Source organism: Xenopus laevis, chromosome 3L (genome assembly GCF_017654675.1).
Source record: "Xenopus laevis strain J_2021 chromosome 3L, Xenopus_laevis_v10.1, whole genome shotgun sequence".
Taxonomy (NCBI): Eukaryota; Metazoa; Chordata; class Amphibia; order Anura; family Pipidae; genus Xenopus; species Xenopus laevis.
The window spans coordinates 104,483,713-104,498,017 of NC_054375.1; the positions used below are offsets into that span (position 1 = coordinate 104,483,713).

The 14,305-nt window shown below is 43.8% G+C and overlaps 1 protein-coding gene across 5 annotated transcripts in view; it reads right to left on the minus strand.

Moving 5' to 3' along the window:
• Positions 1–287: 287 nt before the first annotated feature.
• sltm.L (SAFB-like, transcription modulator L homeolog) overlaps positions 288–14,305 on the minus strand; it is a 52,250-nt gene continuing 38,232 nt past the window's right edge. For all 5 annotated transcript variants that reach the window (XM_018253021.2, XM_018253020.2, XM_018253024.2 and 2 more), the window contains 5 exons: positions 7,451–7,615; positions 6,440–6,778; positions 4,949–5,093; positions 4,143–4,288; positions 288–942 (listed from right to left, as the gene is read on the minus strand). In XM_018253021.2, the coding sequence (XP_018108510.1) occupies positions 837–942; positions 4,143–4,288; positions 4,949–5,093; positions 6,440–6,778; positions 7,451–7,615 (901 nt within the window). In that variant the 3' untranslated portion in view covers positions 288–836. The remainder of the gene's footprint in view (positions 943–4,142; positions 4,289–4,948; positions 5,094–6,439; positions 6,779–7,450; positions 7,616–14,305) is intronic.

Sequence of the window (14,305 nt, forward strand, 5' to 3'; positions counted from 1 at the left end):
AAGCGCAAGCAATCTTATTTTAGTCAACTAATAATGTACCACTTGTGCAGATGGGACACATCTGGTAGAAATGATATGATGGTGGCTCCGAATGCATTGAAGGGTCCCATAAGATGCAGTAGTGTGCAGCTTTTGTCAAAGACCAGCAAACCAACAGATACAGCATCCAGTCATTGACGCTACATGAGAACAAGAGTAGGCTTGGAACTTTGCCTATTCCACTTGAAATAATATAATACTGTTATATTTAGATATCCAAGAGGGGGATTCTTAAACAGACACACAAGACAGAAACAAAAGTTTTATTTATACCACCTAAAAAGGCCACAGGACATACAGAAGAAAAAGTTATTGTGGCAAAAATTTACAAAAGGAGCACATAGTAACTTTACATTCAAACATGGGGAGAAAAAAAATATTCCTAACGGGAATAAATCTACATTATTTGACGTAATCTGCGATGTGTCTTCTGAAATAAAACTGTTTCTCTAACTTTTTGGGGGAAGAATTCCGTTATATAAACACTATTTTAGTCTTTAGCCAGTATTGCTGCAGCTCCTTTGATCCCTAAAAAAAAAAAAAAAGTATGGCGGAGTTGGGGCAGTTTTAGCAAACCGCGTATATTTTGCTCCAAATGAAGTTTGTGCCTTATTTGTGAAGGCCTCTGGATAAATTAACTGGATCATTAAAAGTCCTTCTATGGAACAAAGAATTAAAATGTATATTTAAAAAAAAAAAAAAAAAAAAAAGTCAAATGATTTACTGAACACCCTGTTGAGTTTAGTTAAGTATACAAGAATGTAATAAGTTATCTCCAAAACAGAGCCATTTTGTTTTCAGTATCTTCTTTGCGGCGCCCCCTTATAAGACTTAAATCCAGATCCGGTTCCCCTCTGCATGGATCCCCCTGGCACCTGTACAACTCTGTTAATCGCAGGGTTACTACAAAAGGTTTAAAAAAAAAAAAAAATACGTCAGTATTTAACAATTATGTAGTGCAGCCTCTGGTCATGCCATTTTACAAAGAGACCCATTAAGGAACACAGGAGATACACACTTGTAATTCACAAAGCATTATTTGTGCCAAAACAAATATCTTTTTTTTTATACAGCAGTACGTTACCTTTTAATTAAACGAAAATATGCAAACAAGCATCAAAAATGTTTTTGTATCTTAACCTTTATCTTAGATGACTCAGCAACCATGGATCTTTATATTTCCTATAATGTAATATATAACCAGTTCTAGAGCATCATCTGAAGCATTTTAAAATGAATGTGCAAAACCTTATTGCATTTACAAGGACAGGAAGGCACAAAATACAGACACTAGGTAACGAAATACGTAGGCAAGTTTTCGTTTGTGATGAAAACCAAATTAAACATTATTTCCGGACATTGCCTTCTGTTTCGCAAAAAATACTTGTATACATATCCATATTCAGATTTGCTGGTGCTTCAAGCACCAGTGTCCTTCTCTAACTAGCCATATATTATTAAACAGAACTTGCAGCTTGCCCTTACAACCCCAGTATGTCCAAAGCATGCAGTGCCAAGTTCTGCAACCTCCCCTTACATGTCGGTGGCTACAGACAAACAGCCACTGCTGGTGCTTCCCAAATACAGTTAGGCCCATAAATCTTTGGACAGAGACAACTTTTTTCTAATTATGGTTCTGTACATTACCACAATGAATTTTAAATGAAAACTCGGATGCAGTTGAACTACAGACTTTCAGCTGTAATTCAGTGGGTTGAACAAAAAGATTGCATAAACATTTGAGGAACTAAATCCTTTTTTAAACAATCACTTTTTTCAGGGGCTCGAAAGAAATTGGACAAATTAAAAAACTGAAAATAAAATGTTTATTTCTAATACTGGTTGAAAACCCTTTGCTGGCAATGACAGCCTGAAGTCTTGAACTCATGGTCATCACCAGATTCTGGGTTTCCTCCTTTTAATTCTCTGCCAGGCCTTTACTGCAGCGGCTTTCAGTTGCTGTTTGTTTGTGGGCCTTTCTGTCCGAAGTTTAGTCTTCAACAAGTGAAATGCATGCTCAATTGGGTTCAGATCAGGTGACTGACTTGGCCATTCAAGAATATTCCACTTCTTTGCTTTAATAAACTCCTGGGTTGCTTTGACTGTTTTGGCTGTATGCTTTGGGTCATTATCAGTTTGACTGCATTTAGCTGGATTTGAGCAGACAGTGTCTGTGAACACCTCAGAATTCATTTGGCTGCTTCTGTCCTGTGTCCGGATCTTGGTTTCATCTGTTCAAATGTTTTAGAACTGTGCTGGCTTTTTAGTTTTTTTTTTAGCAAAGTCCAAACTAGCCTTTCTATTCTTGATGCTTATTAGCGGCTTGCAGTGCCCCCCCCCCTGTATTTACTATAATTCAGTCTTGTCTTTATGGTAGAATTGGATATCAATACACCGACCTCCTGGAAAGTGTTGTTGTTTGGCTGTTGTGAAGGGGTTTCTCTTCACCATGGAAATGATTCTGCGATCCACCACTTTTGTCTTCCGTGGACGTCCAGGTCTTTTTGCTTTGCCGAGTTCACCAGTGCTTTCTTTTTTCAGTACCAAACTGTAGATTTTGCCACTCCTAATATTGTAGAAATTTTTTCGGATTGTTTTTTTCTGTTTTTGCAGCTTAAGGATGGCTTGTTTCACCTGCATGGAGAGCTCCTTTGACCGCATATTGTCTATACAACCCCCCCCCCCCTTCAAATCAACTCCAGGGCTTTTAAATGCTTCATTGATAATGACATAAAGAAGGAACTGCCCACAGCTGCCCATGAAATAACCTTTGAGTTAATTGTCCCAATTATTTTTGAGCCCCTGAAATGAAGTGATTGGGTTTAGTTCCTCACATTTTTATGCAAAGATTTATGGGTCTAACTATCTACAGCAGTTATAACTACATAGGTCTACTTTAGAGAAAGAGGAATGCTTTCTTAGGTATTGTGTAATACTTAAACAATAGAAGTGTACAGTGACTCCTGAAAATCTCTCTAGCTTACTTGCAGTTCTAGTTCAATAAAGGAGACGTAAAGGTTAAAATCAAGTAAGCTTTATCAGAAAGGTCTATATAAAAACACAGCATGTCTTTCCTTATATTGTGTATACATAAACTTCTGTATCAGACTTCCTGTTTTCAGCATAAATTTCCAGGACTAAGGCTTGAGCATGCTCAGTTTGCTCCTCTCCCCCCCATCCCTTTCCCCCCCTCCCTGCTGTAATCCAGAGTTCAGAGCTATGAGTGAGCAGGAAGAGACTCATGAGAGGTAGGAAGTGATGTCACACCAAACCAATATGGCAGCTGATATCCTAAACAAAGAGCTTCTAGAGCTGCTAGAAAAGCATACTGCAGAAAAAAATATAGTAGTATAGCTTGCACTATTGTGGCTAATCTATTGGCAATAAATTGCTTCAGTAGCTTTCCTTCTTTTAATATATTATCTAGTGTAAGTAATTTTAGAGCAACTGGACTTGCTGAGTAATCATTAAAGACATTTCACTACTCATCAGAGTAGCTTCTTCAGTTCTAGGAGTTGTTTCTGAAGCTGGCCATAGATGTTGAGATTTTGAAAAGATCTGCTTGTTATAGTGAGACCACGATTATCTCAGAACGATCGTACCAATTGTCCATCAACTAAAAAGACCAATTTGCCAGGAAAACAAAGGGTAGCTGCCTGCTTGGCCCTGCAAACAGAAAGATGTCTGCTGAAAAATCGTAAGATGTTCGATCGTTCGAATCCCACTAACATTTATCATTTAGAAGGATTTGTCGGACTTCGCTAAAATCGGTCGTTGCGCAAGAGAAATCTTTGTTTCTATGGGGACCTTAAGAGTTGCACGATACCTTGTTAATCCTATCATAGTAACTACACAACATTCTGACATCTGTGAGTGTAAACGGTCACCTCTCTGAAGAGTTACAAAGTGCCACTGTGATTGGATTAGTGGAAGAGTTTATATGACAGGGACTTCGCATATCAGTCAACTGAAGAAGCTGCTCGGATGAGTAGTGAAACGTCTTCAGTGATTACTCAGCAACTCCAGTTGCTCTAGAATTACTTATACTAGATATACAGCAACCTGGATGAATGAAAATCTTCAGTCAAATATATTAACAGTACCTAGACATCATGCCTCCACTGCGACCATCTGACATTCTCCTTGCATTGTATCCAGTGCCCTGTGAGCTTGGAGCATGCCAATCCTTTCTTGGACCACCTGTGTCTCGGCCTTGACGCTCCACAACTTGCCGGCCTTCATTAAAATGCTAAAAACAATACATAAGACACCAAAAGCTTAAAATGTGCAATTATCAAAAATTAAATACAACATATCTGATGTCTGTGGTATGATACACAATACTTAAAACAGTAAAATCTGTTAAACTTCCAGGCTCACACTGTATATTCAGTGACACTCTGAAAAACACAGTGGGCTATAAAAGATCATTGGAATTCTGCTGGTGGCCCCTGCTGGGCAAGCCTGAAGACCAATATTATTCATAAGGACTTGTAGCATGATAAATCATCAATTTGATAACCAAATGGAGACAAGACAGAAGATAATCACAGGGACACTTGAATTTTTTTTATACAAACAGATTTTCCTTAATTGCAATCTCAGTAGATGGGGCCCTTCCTTTTTGGAAATTAGCCTTTGGCATTATCCAGCATAAATAGTACAATTATTAAAAGAACTGTAACATACACCTTTATATATAGGACACAAACAGGATAAGTAAATACAACTTTGTATTTTTTCCTTTTCTCTACTATTCTTTAATTTTGCTCTCGCTTCCCTTCCTTTACTATTCTTTAATTTTGCACACTCATGTCAAACAACATTGCGGTTGTTTGAAACTAAAATCATAAATACATTAAAAAAAAACAAAAAAAAATACCACACAAATAGAAACCCCACAACTTACTTGTCCACTGCTTCCTCGTTCACTCACAACGATTGAGCGATTGCCATCTCTGCCTGTGTAGCCTGGTTTACCTCCTCGACTGGCATGCCCACCACGTGATGGCTGCCCACTGTTCTCTCTTCCTGGTCGGTCTGTCCTATCGCCCCTGGGTAAAGACATAATTATCCATGTGACCAATGAACTGCTGAATTCTGAAAAGCAATGTGCTTAAATGAAAACTGGTCATATTCAGAAGCAGAAGGGAAAATCCCCCGCCCAAAAAAAGGGGTACTTTTAACTCACCGCAGTTTGCCAAACCAGAATGTTAGACGTTGCTGCAGATTTTAGTAACCTTCTGCACAGACTACATTTAATTTAAGTTGAAATCTGGAATTTTATTTAGTTTCCATGAAGGGAGAGGATTGTGGTTGCAGTAGCTTAGGCTGAGTTCATATAAAAAAGGCTGCCTATGCCTAAACTATGAACAGAAATTTCATCTTACACATCCTGTAAACAATGTTATGTATTTACTTCACAAAAGTGTGTGAATATGTAGATGAGGGCAGCAGCTTTTTCCCCTCAATGCATTATACATGGGTTTTAACAATGATGAGCATTTTTGTCACTATTTTGCAAATGTCCCACTATTGTGTGCATTTGCATCAACTCAGTAGAATGTTCTGGTGATGATGCAGATCATAAACCTCCAAAAACAGTTATCACCCTAGCGTGCCACCATGTTGCATGTGTTACTAAGTTGAATTTGAAACTTGGGGGCAAAAAAAATATAAACAAGTGCTGCATATAACATAGTTCTGAAATGTATGAGGTCACACCCGCATTACCATACACAGTAAATTTAGCCATAATAAGCACCGCTTAATTGAGACACTCCAGTAAGATGACTGGATGTTGGATGTGCTTTTGGGAAATGCATAATACATAAATAGATCTACACACAAGTTCTATGTCTTCATGCAGTGTCCTCTAAGGAGTAATAGGTATAAATTGATCAAAATGATCCTCAGCCTGAATGAATATGCAATGTAATCTCACAAGTAACGTTCATAAATGCAGCTAAAAGCATTTCCTTTTTCATGCAAACTACTTGCTCTGAGAACCAGGCACATTGAGACATTGAACGCAGTTAGTGAAACATGGCATTCATGGTGCCTACCACTTATGAGAACTTTATTTTTACGAGTTTTCCTTCAGGCAGTGATTCAACCAAAAAACACATCTCCGTGAGCCTCTTCCTCACTGAATTGTGCATGTGTCTGTCTGTATTAACGGAGCATGCTCAAACATTCCAATGCATGCAGGATTTGTCAGAATTCTAATTCGCTCATAACTCTCCATACACTTTTACCAACAAGCACGTGAATCCAGATTTTTAATAGATTTATATTGCACATCATAGTGCACCTGAAATAAGTATGCACTTGTAGCTGTAATTCTCCAGTTTACTTTACTGTTGCAACGTTATTTTAAGTGGAGTATAGAACAAAATACCTTGCTTCCCGTTTGTCTGCAGATATTCCTCCTTCTCCCTTCCAAGTTCCTGACCGTGGTTGGTTGTTTCCAGAATCCCTTGGTCGACCATGCTGTATTTCTGGATTGCCAAGTCTTCCTCTGTCATGGCTCGGTCCATCGTTTCTATTACCACCTGTCCTTTCAATCACCACTGGTCTTCTATCATCCTGGTCTCTAACTTCTCTCCTATCAGTGTCTCGAAGATCATTTCTTGGCTGAGCTGGCTCATTTCTTCTAGAATCTGTGAAATTCTTGTTAAAGTTTGCCATATTTGCTCGGCCTTTCTTTCCTTCTCCTGGGCTCACAAATCGATCACGTCTGTGTAATTAAAAAACATATGGGGAGACATTATAATACAAAATATTTACTTTTAACTAAATCTATTTTAAAAACTGGAAACAAACACCGTACAAATTTTTAAATAAAAGCTAAATAAATGGGAAAGGCATAGTAAATACTCTTCCCACAGCACAAAACTCTGACCGCAGTATCCATTCAAGTGTATAACGTGGTCAGAAGTCAGTAATTCATTGTATTACATTCCATTAAAGGCTCAATATACCTATTTTTTATCAGTAGTTCAACAAACAAGACTTGTGCTAAGCATGATTTTATTTTAATTATGGGCAGTAGGATTGTTACCTACTGCTATCTATGCAGGACTGAGAGATGAAACAGTAACTGGTAAATTGGTAATTCTACATTGTGACAAGGGGATGTACTTTATTCAAGTGCCTCTCATACTTAGTGGAAAGTAAACAGACATATTAAATAGCATGAATAAAACAGGTTGTATTTACTACCTAACTAGTGTTTAAGATTTTCAGAGGTTAAGTAAACAGTTCTAAGAACACCTAATGCCCCTCCTGGCTTTAATAAAAGAACATCTAGTAACACACAGATTTACAGACCCTGTTCCAAACCTGACCAATTTAAGTTATACTATTTAATGAAAAAAAAAAAAAAAAGGAAACACTAGTGTGCAATTACCTTTCAAAAGAAGATACATTTGATCCCTCAGAATACCGATTTCTATCTCTGTGATCAAAGTCATTAAATCTGTTTTGCTGACGATTAAAATCATTCCCATGGCTGAAGCGGGAATCTGTATCCATGGACATCTTTTTGTTTTCATTCCAGAATGGCTCATCTCGCCTGAGAATGTAAATTTATACAAAATTAGGTTATGCTCTTCAGTTCCTCCCTCTTAAGTGGCCATAAATCCCTACCACCACCCATTTTTTTTAAAAAATAGCACATCCACCTACCCCTCAACATACACCCCTTTCACACCATATGAACCAGGCAAGTCGCGTGCTTTGGCAACCATATTTGGTCACATCACATCCAATGCCCAGGATTCCTGGAAGTGATTGGCTTCCAGTGCGCATGCTTCTGCTCAACAAACTGCTCCTGGCTTACAGCGCACATGCTCCTGTAAAGATTACAGACAGGCTGACCCTGGATCTGATGACTGCCATCTCTACTGTGTTTTACTTTTGGACTTTGGGAAAGGAGTCAGTCTCTTGGGTGAGCGGTTCATGCAACTGGGCAGCGGAAAGAGATTTTTGTACTTACCGTTAAATCTTTTTCTCTTGTCCTATATTGGGGGACACAGGCACCATGGGGATGAAGATCCTGCAGCTTGGAGAAGGACACTAACTTGTTAACTTTTGACTCCTCCTCCTGCTCTGGGCTTCATCCCCTGCCTCCTCCTACTATACTCAGTTTCAAACCGAAGAGGAGTGAGATATAAAGCAACCCAAAACAGAAAAGGAGTCTCTCAACCCCCTCATAACCTTCAAAACAAGGACTCCCAACGCGGAGCAACTATACACAATAAAAAACGTTGCACAGCAGTGTACAACAGGGCGGGAAGGCCTGTGTCCCCCAATATAGGACAAGAGAAAAAGATTTAACGGTAAGTACAAAAATCTCTCTCTCTTGCCTAATTGGGGGACACAGGCACCATGGGGATGTCCCAAAGCAACCCCTGAGGGCGGGACACTGTAACCCCAAAAGGTGTTCAGTCAAGCACAGTCTGTAACACCTTCCTCCCGAAGCTGGCTTCGGCTGAGGCCTGTGTGTGCAGCCTATAGAATCGCGTGAAAGTATGCGGAGATGCCCAAGTAGCTGCTCTGCAGACTTGCTCCACGGAGGCTTGGTGGCGAATTGCCCAGGACGTACTCAAGGACCTCGTTGAGTGTGCTCTCACCTGCAGTGGAGTCTCCTTGCCCTTCACCGAATAAGCTCTGATGATGGTGGATCTTATCCACTTAGCCACCGCAGCCTTGGAAGCTTTAGTTCCCTTCTTAGGACCACTCGGGAGCACAAAAAGCGAATCTGATCTCCTCATATCCTTTGTAGCCTCCAAGTAGGCCTTGATTGCTCGAACCACATCCAACTTGTTCAATTTAGCTTCCTTGGGATTCCGGGGTACCGGACAGAGAGAAGGAACTACCAAGTCTTGGTTGAGGTGAAATTCTGAGACAACCTTAGGAAGGAAGTCGGGTGTGGGCCTGAGTACTACTTTATCCTTGTGGATGATGGTGAACGGAGGTCTGCAAGAGAGCACTGCCAGTTCCGAAACCCGTCGCGCAGATGTAATTGCTAGTAGGAAGACAACCTTTTCAGTAAGCGTGGCCAGGGGCACGGCCTCTATGGGTTCGTACGGATCCTCCTGAAGGACGGAGAGAACCAGATTGAGATCCCAAGGGGGAACTGGGCATCGATAAGGAGGTACGATCCTGGTTGCCCCCTGCAAAAAAGTCTTGACGTGGCTCCGTAGCGCCAATTTCTTCTGGAAGAGAATGGAAAGGGCCGAAACCTGCACCTTCAGCGAGCTCAATGCTAACCCCTTACTGAGCCCATCTTGGAGGAAGGAGAGTATGGCACTCTCAGTTGCCTTCTGTGGATTGACGTCTTGTCGTTCGCACCAACCGATGAAGGTTTTCCACACTCTATGATATACCTTTGCAGAAACTGGCTTTCGCGCCCGAAGCAAGGTAGGGATGGCTGCCGTGGGGACCCCTGATCGTTTAAGGACTAAGGTCTCAAGAGCCACGCCGTTAAAGCCCAGCGATGAGAATTCGGGTGTTTGATGGGCCCTTGAGTCAGCAGATCCTCTCGGTCCGGGAGACGAAACGGTTCGTCGATGGACAGATCCACCACATCGGCGAACCAAGACCTTCTTGGCCAGTATGGCGCCACGAGAATGGTCAGAGTTCCCTCTCTCTTTATCTTCTTTAAGAGTCTCGGGAGAAGAGCCAGTGGGGGAAAGGCGTAGGCCATGGTGAAGTCCCACGGAACTACTAGGGCGTCTGTCGCGTGAGCTAGCGGGTCTACGCTCCTGGCAACGAATCTTTGCACCTTCCGGTTGCATCTGGATGCCATGAGATCCACATCTGGGAGACCCCACCTGTCTACTAGTAGTTGAAAGACCTCCTGGTGCAGACTCCATTCGCCGTGGTCTAAGGTCTCCCTGCTCAGATAATCTGCCATCCAGTTGTCGACCCCTGGGATGTGCACCGCTGACAATTCTGGGATGTTGTTTTCCGCCCAAGACAGGATCTTGGCGGCCTCCTGTAGGGATGCAGGGCTTCTTGTGCCCCCTTGGTGGTTCACATAGGCCACTGCGGTCACATTGTCCGACTGAATTCTCACTGCCCTGCCCCGGAGGAATGGCGAGAAGTGTTGTAGTGAGTACAGTATTGCTCTTAGCTCCAGCAGGTTGATCTGCAGACGTCTCTCTTCCTGGTTCCAGCAGCCCTGGGCTGTTCTGTTTCCTAGTACACCGCCCCACCCCGTTAAGCTTGCATCCGTCGTGACCACCGTCCATACGTGGTTGGGGAAGGGTCTTCCCTGTGAGGCTCGTAGAGGGTGGGTCCACCAGAGCAGGGAAGTCTGAACTTTCTCTGGGATCACAATCAGGCGGTCCAAGTTCCGTCGGTCCCGCCGTTGATGCCTGAGAATCAGGTGTTGGAGAGGTCTGGTGTGGAATTGAGCATATGGGATTGCCGGGAATGAGGCGACCATTGTACCCAGTGTTCGCATAGCCGTGCGAAGAGGAACCGAGGTGGTTGTTCTGAGAGTCTGAATGCGGCTCTGTAAGGTATTGGCTTTTTCTCGTGGAAGGAAGACTGTCGCTCGCTTGGAGTCCAGAATCAGCCCCAAGTATTCTATGGTCTGTGTCGGAAGGAGGTGGGACTTCCTGTAGTTGATGATCCAACCCAGATTCTCCAGGACCTGGAGCGTCTGCGAGGTGTGGGACTGGGTGACTGCCGCAGACGGGCCCTTTACGAGAAGGTCGTCCAGGTAGGGTAGTACTGAGATGCCCCTGAGCCTGAGCTGTTCCAGCGCCGCCGCCATCACCTTGGTGAAGGTTCTGGGGGCAGACGAAAGTCCGAATGGTAGTGCCACAAACTGCCAATGGTTGCCATCGACATAAAACCGGAGGAATCTGTGGTGATTGGGGTGGATCGGTATATGGAGGTAGGCGTCCTTGACGTCTATGACTGACATGAATTCGTTTTCCTCCATGGATGCGAGGACAGACTGTATGGATTCCATTTTGAAATGGAGTTTCCTGACGAATGGGTTGAGATCCTTTAAGTCTAAGACTGGCCTCAGGGAACCGTCTTTTTTGGGAACCGTGAATAGGTTGGAATAGTATCCCCAACCTCTTTCCCCTGGAGGCACCGGTTGGATAGTCCCTGCTGAACAGAGGTCTTGGATTACTGAGAGGACCTTGTGCCGTTTTGGAACGTTGAGGGGTAGGCGGGATACGAAAAATCTGCGGGGGGGAAGACGTACAAAGTCTATGAGCAGTCCTTGAGAGACCACTTGAATGACCCACTGATCCCTTATTTGGGCTTTCCACACCTCTCGAAAGGACATTAGCCAGCCGCCTAAGGGGATCCCTCCGAGGGTGGGTACGCCTTCATGCCGTGGCGGACTTGTCCTGGGAGGACTTGGCCTGACCCTTAGAGGACGACCAGGAGGCACCTTGCTTGTTGTGGTAGCGTTGGCGAAAGTTAGAGGTGGACTTGTCTGCTGGGGGCTTCGTCCGCTGACCCTGGCGAAAGGGCCGAAAAAACGGTCTTCTCTTAAAAGTGGTTCTCTTGGCTCTGGTCTGCGGAAGCAAGGTACTCTTACCGCCGGTGGCCTGTGATATAATCTTGTCTAACTCTGCTCCGAACAGTTGTTTTCCCAGGAAGGGAAGACTAACGAGAGATCTTTTGGAAGTGAGATCAGCTGACCATGACTTCAACCACAGGAATCTTCGGGCGGCTACCGATTGTGCTGAAGCCTTAGCCACCAGTTTTGCAGCATCTAAAGAGGCGTCACAGATATAAGATGTGGCATCTGCTATTTGCGATAAAAGAGCGTCGGTAGAAGGGTCTTCGGACCCAATAAGTTGAGCTGTCTGTTCTACCCAGACTTCCATTGCCTTGGCCACCCAGGCTATAGCAAAGATCGGTCTGAAAGCCATACCGGAAGCTGTAAAGGTTGCCTTGCAGAATCCCTCCAGACGCTTGTCTATAGGGTCCTTGAAGGACGCAGCATCTGCCACCGGGATAGTGGTGGCCTTGGATAGCCTGGAAACTGGTGGATCAACAGCTGGAGGTGATGACCAGAGATCAATGCAATCTTGTGGGAATGGATAGGTTTGAGAAAAACGCCTGGATATTTGCACTCTGTGATCGGGGGTCTTCCATTGAGATTTGACTATCTCCTCCAATTGCTCATATGCTGGGAAGATGTAGGAGGTTTTCTTTTGTCTCTTAAAAATGTTCTTAGCTGGTTCCACAGTCGAAGTTGTGTCTTCGATGTTAAGCGTTGTAAGAACAGCCTGTATAAGTCCCTCTACCTCCCTTTGAGTTCTGGGAGTGTCCTGATCTGGGTCAGGTTGATCCTCTGACTCGTCACCTGAAGGGATTTGTCCCTCTTCGTCAGATGGGCTAAACTGTTCCCCAGGGGAGTCTGGAGGGGAAATAATGGAACGCTTGGAGGCAGTAGGTCTGCTGTCTTGTGACCTTGCAGGGTCAGAATATCTCTCTAAAACCTTATCTAAAGTCTCAGGAATGCGGGATAAATTTTGTAGTCCAGCAAGTGAGAGAGAGAGAGCACGAACCAATTCAGAGTCAGATGTGCTGGCAGTGCTGGCTGTGTTAGCGACAGGTGGAGTGGGTGGGTTTCTACACGCTGCGCACACAGATTCAGACGAAACACTCTGAAATTTGGTGTTGCACGCTGCACATGCAAGGTAAGATATTTGTGTAGCCTTGCGAGAAGGTGCTGAGGACTTTGAGGTCCTGGGCTCCTCTGTTTTGTCTGCCATCTTAGTGGCAATACAGCCAAAACTCCTTAAGGTATACAAGTATAAAAGGAGGGGCAGGGGATATCCTGGCGCAGGACTTAGTAATAGAGCCTGCAAGAGAGAAGGGAGATGTTGATTATCCCAACTCCCCAAGACACGTGTGCAGCATAGAAGAGAAAACTCTACAGCCTAATGCGCATAAAAGCAGGTGGAGTTACTCGCCTGTAAATGCGGCAGAATAGGGTTATCCAACGCTCAACCTGTAGGTCCAGTCCGTAGTGGCTGCCGTGGGAGCGCCGCCGCCGAGAGACTGAGGAGCGCAGGAGATTGCCGGCTGAGGTACGAAGAACCGGAAGTGCGCGCTCGCTAGTTTTGGCGCCAGTGACGACTTGCGTGTCACCAACGCATGGCGCCCAGCAGAGAGAAACCGGAAGTGCGCGCCTATGTGCTGCACGCAGCGAAAAAAGGGGCGCCGCGTGAGTAACGCTTAGAAAAGTAAGCTGGCGCCCTTGGGAGGGGGTAGGTCGGAAGTAGTGAACCAAAACTACTCACCCAATCCGTCCAGCCGTTGGGTGCCTCTGGCTATTTGGATTCCCTGTAGATATAAACATAAATCCATGTACAGTGATAGAAAATGGATTATAAAAGCTGGTTCAGACCTCCGTGGAGCGGAAACACAGCTACAGGGAATGAAGGGAGCAAGCCTGCAGACCTCCGTAGAGCGGAAAGGCTGTTGGGCACGTAGAGTTTTTAGGATGGAACCTAAACAGCTGGTGGGACACGTGAGTGTAATCAATGGTCCCCATCTGTGGCATGATCTTAACCGTGGTCCTTGATCACTGCTCCAGCCACAAGTTTTCCTGTGTCTTCTCCTCTGAGGACACTAAAAGAAACTGAGTATAGTAGGAGGAGGCAGGGGATGAAGCCCAGAGCAGGAGGAGGAGTCAAAAGTTAACAAGTTAGTGTCCTTCTCCAAGCTGCAGGATCTTCATCCCCATGGTGCCTGTGTCCCCCAATTAGGCAAGAGAAAGTTAGATTTTTTTTGCTTTTTACTAAAACAAGTTATGCAATTACATAATAAATGGGGCAGTTTCAAAAACATGTATTTGTCATTGCATTACACCTGCAAAACAGAAGTAATATTCCCTAAATGTTACATTGTTTGCTGTGCTGTTTCAAATAAAAATATTCCACTTCAACTGGCTGCTGTTCAAGAATTTCAGCAACACTCAGCACTTGGCATTGTGAGATGTATGCCAATGCCCTTATTATCGGCAGGCAGCCAACTACTGCTTAGTGGACCCGATTAAAAAGCGCAGCATATCTGTTAGGCCAGAACTGAAATGGCAACTTCTGTTGCACTGTGATTCAGCCAGACAATTTAGTCTTTGTATGTGTTGGAAATGAGCAATGGGAACATCATATGGTGAGCTCAAATTTCATTAATGACATTTTAAAAGGTTAACATTGTTTTTAGTCTGAAATTAAAGTCCGGTGCCATATATTAAATTATGTGCTGTGTAATG